This window comes from Durio zibethinus, unplaced genomic scaffold (assembly GCF_047325235.1).
Source record: "Durio zibethinus cultivar Kanyao isolate XHJ-2024 unplaced genomic scaffold, ASM4732523v1 HiC_scaffold_163, whole genome shotgun sequence".
NCBI lineage: Eukaryota > Viridiplantae > Streptophyta > Magnoliopsida > Malvales > Malvaceae > Durio > Durio zibethinus.
In genome coordinates this window covers 31,818-40,748 of record NW_028322786.1, presented here as the reverse complement: position 1 = coordinate 40,748, position 8,931 = coordinate 31,818, and the positions used below count along the sequence as shown (strand labels likewise).

Below are 8,931 nucleotides of genomic sequence, written 5' to 3'. Positions count from 1 at the left end.
AATTGTTAGAGCGGATGTTCCTTTTAGAAGGGCAGAATCGAAGTATAGTGTCGAACAAGTAGGTGTAACTGTTGAGTTCTATGGTGGCGAACTCAATGGAGTGAGTTATAGTGATCCTGCTACTGTGAAAAAATATGCTAGACGTGCTCAATTGGGTGAAATTTTTGAATTAGATCGTGCTACTTTGAAATCCGATGGTGTTTTTCGTAGCAGTCCAAGGGGTTGGTTTACTTTTGGGCATGCTTCGTTTGCTTTGCTTTTCTTCTTCGGACACATTTGGCATGGTGCTAGAACCCTGTTCAGAGATGTTTTTGCCGGTATTGATCCAGATTTGGATGCTCAAGTGGAATTTGGAGCATTCCAAAAACTTGGAGATCCAACTACAAGAAGACAAGTAGTCTGATGCAAGATTGCTTTGTTATTTTTCGCTTCTATTTTCTGTTTGTGATTTGACATAGGCTGCTGTAAAAATCTTGATTAAAATCGCTGCCTTTTCTTTGATTCTTGTTCTTTCGTTATTTTATTCGGGAGATGATTCTAAATAAATAGGTACGGAAGCTATAATTGTAAACCACGATCGAATTTATGGAAGCATTGGTTTATACATTCCTCTTAGTATCTACTCTAGGGATAATTTTTTTCGCTATCTTTTTTCGAGAACCGCCTAAAGTTCCAACTAAAAAAATGAAATGATTTTTCATTATCTCAATTGAAGTAATGAGCCTCCCAATATTATATTGGGAGGCTCATTACTTCAATTAGTCCCCGTGTTCCTCGAATGGATCCCTTAATTGTTGAGAGGGTTGCCCAAAGGCAGTATATAAGGCGTACCCAGTAAAACTTACAAGTAAACCAGATATAGAGATGGCGACTAAAGTTGCTGTTTCCATTATTATATAATTATATAAATAATATATATAAATATAAATATAAATAATATAAATATAAATATAATTTCAAGATCACAATGGATCTATGATAAGATCGTTTATTTACAGCGGAATGATATACAAAGTCAACAGATCTCACTGAATACAAAATAAGATTTATGGCTACACAAACCGTTGAGGGTAGTTCTAGATCTGGTCCAAGACGAACTGTTGTAGGGGATTTTTTGAAACCATTGAATTCGGAATATGGTAAAGTAGCTCCTGGATGGGGAACGACTCCTTTGATGGGTGTCGCAATGGCTTTATTTTCGATATTCTTATCTATTATTTTGGAGATTTATAATTCTTCCGTTTTACTGGATGGAATTTCGCTGAATTAGATTCACAAGAACCACGAAGCCTCGCTTTTCAATACAAAAAGTGAAACTTTTAGTTCTCGGATTTTTTTTAGCCCATTCTATTTTGGTAGTTCGACCGCGAAATTTTTTTTGTTTCTGTATTTCCGGAATATGAGTGTGTGACTTGTTATAATTGATCCTATTGATAGTACAGAAAATGGGTCTGTCCTCTTGATCGAGATAGTTTTATCCCGTCGGATAGCCATTCTAGTATCTGGAGCACGGAATATATGAAATGGATCACGAAGTATTCGAACTATGATTCATACTTAATATTCAAACCTCGCGGCCGGACTCAAAAAAAAAAAAAATTTTCAAAGAAAGAGGTTTTTTATTTATAAATCGAGAAATTTTTTCTTCTTTCAAACTCTCATTTAGTTTATGCTTATTTTGATCAAAGGACAAACCTTTCTTTTCTTTGTATTTTTATTTATTATATCTATTCTATTCATTGAATAAGTGATGATCCAATAATTCTTACTCAAAGAATCTTTGGACTTAGTTTGAAGGTTTTATTGAATCATCGCGGTTCTGGTATGAATCTGAAGTTTCAATTGATTCATAGGGTCTTAACAAGAGAATTCCTATTAAAAATAAAGAAAACAAGAATAAAGCCACATTCCATATAAATAACAAATCAAAGCAAAGAAAAAGAAAAGAAATAAGTAGGTAAATAGAAGATTCAAGAGGCCTGATCAACATAAAGACGAATGCGCCGACTTGATTTTTTGGCATTATAATTACAACTACAAAAAAGAGCTTTCGGATTTTTACTCTTTTGTGTCTTCAGATAAAATTGAATGAAAAGATTAAGAAGTTTCAAACTTTCTATTCCATATCCGTTTCAGCTATTATTTGGGTGTTTTTGTTTGAGCTGTACGAGATGAAATTCTCATATACGGTTCTCAGGGGGGGAGTCCTCTTGGTTTACCTATCTCAATAAAGTCTATGATTGGTTCGAAGAACGCCTCGAGATTCAGGCGATTGCAGATGATATAACTAGTAAATATGTTCCTCCTCATGTTAACATATTTTATTGTCTAGGAGGAATTACGCTTACTTGTTTTTTGGTACAAGTAGCTACAGGATTTGCTATGACTTTTTACTATCGTCCAACCGTTACTGAGGCTTTTACTTCTGTTCAATACATAATGACTGAAGCTAACTTTGGTTGGTTAATCCGATCAGTTCATCGATGGTCGGCAAGTATGATGGTCTTAATGATGATCCTGCACGTATTTCGTGTCTATCTCACTGGTGGTTTTAAAAAACCTCGCGAATTGACTTGGGTTACAGGCGTGGTTCTGGCTGTGTTGACTGCATCTTTTGGTGTAACAGGTTATTCCTTACCTTGGGACCAAATTGGTTATTGGGCAGTCAAAATCGTAACAGGCGTTCCGGAAGCTATTCCGGTAATAGGATCGCCTTTGGTAGAGTTATTGCGTGGAAGTGCTAGTGTGGGACAATCCACTTTGACCCGTTTTTATAGTTTACACACTTTTGTATTACCCCTTCTTACTGCTGTATTTATGTTAATGCATTTCCTAATGATACGTAAGCAAGGCATTTCTGGTCCTTTATAGAGAATATAGACCATAGCTATATTGTAACCAATCATTTATCTTATTACTTGCCAATCATTTATCTTATTACTTGGGGGAGGAACAATAGTATTTCATTGCTACAAATATGGATTGTTGAAAAAAAAAAAAAAATAAGACATGTATTTGGATATTTCCTTTCAACTCCACAATATTCTATTATTTATTTGATATGACATGAATAGTTGAAGGGAATTCCCCGAAGAGAAAATGGATTATGGGAGTGTGTGACTTGAACTATTGATTGGGCCATGCAGAAATATGCCTTTATCTGCTACATTGGAATTCACAACCAAATGTGTCTTTGTTCCAACCACCGTGTAAGCCCCATACAAAGGATAGGCTGGTTCGCTTGAAGAGAATCTTTTCTATGATCAGACCTGACGATGTCGTGTATGAACAGGGCTCCGTAAGATCCAGTAGAATAAGTGATTTGGCATAATGCAAATTAGATTTTATTTATTTATTTTTATTTTTTTTTTACTTTCTTATCTTAATAGTATGAAAATACATTCATTTCTTCTGCATCGACCCGATTTATTATTATTATACTATCGAGAGTGAAACAAGGGATCTAAAGAAGAGCAAAGGCTAGACTATATTAGTAACAAGTAAATCCTTTGTATGTAAAAAATCTCGATATATTTTTGGGATAAAGGTGAATCGCAAGGCCTAAGACGACCCAGAAAGCACTTGATCACGATCAACTTTGTACGCCTACTTGGGTATTGAGCATTTACCTGTAAAAATGGCATTCCTTGGAATGTATAGTTGCAACTTCGTAAAATGGAATCAGGTAACTTTTTTCTTACATATGAAATCATTCATATATGTGTGGATAACATATAGATTCATTTTATATGTATCCGTTTGTATCCATTTGATTCGATTGATTTTTGCTTGAGCCGGATGATGAAAAATTATCATGTCCGGTTCCTTCGGGGGATGGATCTAGAAAAATTCACCTATCCTAATAACAAAAAAACCTGACTTGAACGATCCTGTATTAAGAGCTAAATTAGCTAAAGGTATGGGTCATAATTATTATGGGGAACCCGCATGGCCCAATGATCTTTTATATATTTTTCCAGTAGTAATTCTCGGTACTATTGCTTGTAACGTAGGCTTAGCGGTTCTAGAACCTTCAATGATTGGTGAACCCGCGGATCCATTTGCAACTCCTTTGGAAATATTACCTGAATGGTATTTCTTTCCTGTATTTCAAATACTTCGTACAGTACCTAACAAGTTATTGGGTGTTCTTTTAATGGTTTCAGTACCTGCGGGATTATTAACAGTACCTTTTTTGGAAAATGTTAATAAATTCCAAAATCCATTTCGTCGTCCAGTAGCGACAACCGTTTTTTTGATTGGTACTGCGGTGGCCCTTTGGTTGGGTATTGGAGCAACATTACCGATTGATAAATCCCTAACTTTAGGTCTTTTTTAAATTGAATCAATTTTAAAATAAAATATCATGATGTGCGTATCTAGGGAGTAGTCACTTCAAAGTCAAAGTGAATTCTCCCTAGATACATTTATTCAATTCTGGTCCCAATATATGGATTGTGCTGAAGGTTCAAAATCCATTTTCGTTTTTTTTTTTTTTTTCTAATTTTCTAAAGTAAAAAAAAAAAAAATGAAATAAATCCTAAATCCAATGGATTTAAAATTTTGGTAAATCAATTTCGCAATGCTTTTCTACTTCTTTTCTAGAATGCCCAATATTTGTTTTACATCTTCTATGCGAAAGTGTTCAATTTTCATAAGGTCTTCTTGACTGTTATTCAAAAGGTCCAATAATGTATGTATATTGGACTTTTTGAGACAATTATAGATCCTGGGAGGCAATTCTGATTGGTCAATAAAAATATATTTCAATGCTATTTCTTTTTTCTTTTTTCTTAGTTTAGCTAATCTATCATGAAAAGGAAAAAAAGGTAAAGTAACGTTGTGTTGATTGTTTTCTAAATGTAAGTTTTCTTCTTCCGCATCTAGAAAGGGAATAAATAAATCAATCAAATTCCGAGAGGCTTCATGAAGTGCTTCTTTAGGAGTTAAACTTCCATTTGTCCATATTTCTAGAAAAAGTATCTCCTGTTTTTCATTATCATTCCCATAACAATGAATACTATGATTCGCATTTCGAACAGGCATGAATACAGCATCTATAGGATAACTTCCGTCGTGAAAGTTCTTTGGCGTTTTTATACCGTATCCTCTATTTCTCTCGATTTGTAATCCAATACACAAATCAATTGGTTCGGTTAGGCTAGCTATATGCTGTGTATTATCAACGATTTCCACAGAAGGCGGTAAGATGATGTCTTGAGCAGTTACATATCCGGGACCCTTGGCACAAATAAAGGCGTTACGAGTTCCATACAAATTACTTCTCAATACAATTGCTTTTAAATTCATTAAAATTTCATGTACTGATTCTTGAATACCTACTATGGTAGAATATTCGTGTGGTATTTTCTCAGATTTTGCACGTGTAATACATGTTCCTTCTATTTCTCCAAGCAAAGCTCTTCGCATCGCAATGCCTATTGTGTCGGCTTGGCCTTTCATAAGTGGAGACAGAATAAAGCGTCCATAATAAAGACGCTTACTATCTGTTCTTGATTCAACACACTTCCACTGCAGTGTCCGAGTAGAGACTTTTACTTTCTCTCGAACCATAGTAATATTATTTTATTTGATCAGATCATTGAATCATTTATTTCTCTTGAAATCTCTTTAGTGTTTATTTCTACACACGTTTTTTTTTAGGAGGTCTACAGCCATTATGTGGCATAGGGGTTACATCCCGTACGAAACTTAATAGTATACCACTTCTACGAATAGCTCGTAATGCTCCATCTCTTCCGAGACCAGGACCTTTTATCAGAACTTCCACTCGTCGCATACCTTGGTCTACTACTGCTCGAATAGCATTTCTCGCTGCGGTTTGAGCAGCAAAAGGAGTCCCTCTTCTTGGACCCTTGAATCCACAAGTACCGGCGGAGGAAGAAGAAATTACCTGACCCCGTACATCTGTAATAGTAACAATGGTATTGTTGAAACTTGCTTGAACATGAATAACTCCTTTTGGTATTCTACGTGCACTTTTCCGTGCACTACTGCGCCCATTCCTACGTGAACCAACTTTTGGTATAGGTTTTGCCATATTTTATCATTTCATAAGGATAAGTCAGAGATATATGGATATATCCATTTCATGTCAAAACAGATCTTCTATTTTTATTTGTTCATCGCTTTCTTTAAGATTAGTTTCTTTTCTTTAACTTTAAGGAGTTCTTTTTAGAATAGAAAGATTATCCTTGTCTCTGTTTATGTCTCGGGTTGGAACAAATTACGACAATTCGTCCCCTCCTACGGATTAGTCGACATTTTTCACAAATTTTACGAACGGAAGCCCTTATTTTCATAGTTGTTATTCCTTAAATTTTTCCGAATCTACTTATTGGAAGAAAATAAGTTTCTTGAAATTTTTGAACCTTGAATTGGATCCCCCTGAAAGGAATCTTGAAGTTGAAAAAACTACCTAATCGTTCGAATCCTTGTTGCGGAGTCTATAAATTATACGCCCCCTGGTTGAATCATAAGCACTTACTTCACTTTTGTTGACTCTATCCCACGGTGGTATACGTATAAAACTCGATCGGACCCTTCCTGAAACATAACCTAGAATCAGATCTTCATTATCTAAAGGAATCTGGAGTGGACGTGATTCACTAATTAAACCTCCATGAATCCATTTTTGTTCTTTTATTCCAGGTAAAACTTCCTTGACGTATCAACTACTGTAGGGCAGGAGGAGTTCTATTAGACAACCCGTGCTTTTTTTTTTCACAAATGGAAAGTTTCGGATTCGGATACAATTCGGATGTTAGACAGATTACCATATATAACACAAAATTTCTCCGCCGATTCCTTCTAGTCGAGCCTCCCGGTCTGTCATTATACCCCGAGAAGTAGAAAGAATTACAATCCCCATCCCGCCTAAAATTCTAGGAATTTGTTGATAGTTAGAATAGATTCGTAGACCGGGTCGACTGATCCGTCGTAAATTTAAAATAGTTCTATATGGTCCTTTCCTATTCCTTCTATGCCGTAGGGTTAAAACCAAAAAATATTTGTTTCTTTCCCGATGTTTCCTTATGTTATCGATAAAACCTTCTCGTAAAAGTATTTTAACAATGTTTTCAGTGATGTTAGTAGATCCTATTCGAATCGTTCCTTTTCTATTCATGTCAGCATTTCGTATAGAAGTTATTATGTCAGCAATAGTGTCCTTACCCATGGTAAACTAAAATTATTGTTGCTCCCGAATTTTGATATAACCAACATGTTCTTTTTTTTTTTTTACTTAGTAAAGGTATATACGTGAGACACAATCTACTAATTAATCTATGTCATTTAAATACTCTAATTTAAATACTATAACTATATTGAATTGAGGTCTCGTCTTATAATACCTCAGGAGCTAATGAAACTATTTTAGTGAAATTTAACTGTCTCAATTCCCCGGCGATCGCACCAAAAATTCGAGTTCCTTTTGGATTTCCTTTTTGATCAATGACAACTGCAGCATTGTCATCATATCGTATTATCATACCGTTGTCGCGTTTGAGTTCTTTACAAGTACGTACAATTACAGCTCTGATCACTTCTGATCTTTCTAGAGGTGCCTTTGGTACTGCTTTCTTGATCACAGCAACAATAACGTCACCAATATGAGCATATCGGCGATTACTAGCTCCTATGACTCGAATACACATTAATTCTCGGGCCCCGCTGTTATCTGCTACATTCAAATGGGTCTGAGGTTGAATCATTTTTTTTAATCTCTTCTTTCAATGGAACAAAGGACGAAGAAAAAAAGAAATATTGTTTGTCAAAAAAAAAAAAAAAAGGAAACCCGCAATTGTTTTTTTTATTCCCAAGACTTCTTTCCTTTGGTTCTATATTCCTATCCTGAAATAATGAATTGAGTTTTTATAGGCATTTTGGACGCCGCTATTGAAATAGCCTTTCTTGCTATATTTTCGGCTACTCCGCTCATTTCATAAAGTATTCTGCCCGGTTTAACGACAGCTACCCAATACTCGGGAGATCCTTTCCCCGAACCCATACGTGTTTCTGTAGATCTTACCGTAACTGGTTTGTCTGGAAATATACGTACCCATATTTTTCCACCACGGCGTACATTTCGTGTCATTGCGCGGCGCCCCGCTTCTATTTGTCTAGATGTAATCCAAGCGGGTTCAAGTGCTTGAAGAGCATATCTACCGAAACAAATGCGATTACCTCGATAAGATATTCCTTTCATTCTTCCTCTATGTTGGTTACGAAATCTGGTTCTTTTTGGGTTATAGTTGATGGTTGTTTATTAATTCCATCTCTACTACAGAACTGGACATGAGAGTTTCTTCTCATCCAGCTCCTCGCGAAAAAAATGACTAAAAAATATTTTATTTTATTCTTAAGATATATAGGTAGTTACTGAATAATAGATTGAATCCTGGGATTCTTTGCTTTGAGATTTTATCTGATCTATTTGAGATTTTATCTGATCTATTATAAATTTGTATATCTTGTTTGGATATATATTGGATATATATATAAGTAATTAAACATGGATTCTATTTATAGATAATGTCTTATCTTGTTTTTGTTATAATGTTATAACGAATCTTTATTTTGTTTTGTCTTTTTTTATCATATTCATCTCGGATCGACAAAAATTTAACAATCAAATAAAATGAAAATAAAATTTTTAAAATGAAAATAAAAAAAAAAAATGAAAATAAAATTTTTAAAATGAAAATAAAATTTTCGCGGGCGAATATTTACTCTTTCAATATCTATTTCAGTTGTCGGGTTAACTCATGACCTCTCAGAATCAGAACAGAATAAAAAGAAATGAAGTGGTCTCTGGTTTGTTCCGCCATCCTACCCGATAAATCATTAGGATTCGTTTTCAATAGAATCCTCTGCATTCACGGGTTCCGTCGTCCCCATCGCTTCTCGATT

General features: G+C 34.9%; 1 protein-coding gene across 1 annotated transcript; it reads left to right on the top strand.

Annotated features, from left to right (window-relative positions):
- The first annotated feature begins 990 nt into the window (after positions 1-990).
- Positions 991-3,114, top strand: LOC149509485 (cytochrome b6). Its single transcript, XM_089757714.1, has 2 exons — positions 991-1,405; positions 2,230-3,114. Exons 1-2 carry the CDS (start codon positions 1,400-1,402, stop codon positions 2,869-2,871), a joined length of 648 nt encoding a protein of 215 aa, XP_089613840.1. The 5' UTR covers positions 991-1,399; the 3' UTR covers positions 2,872-3,114.
- Positions 3,115-8,931: the final 5,817 nt, after the last annotated feature.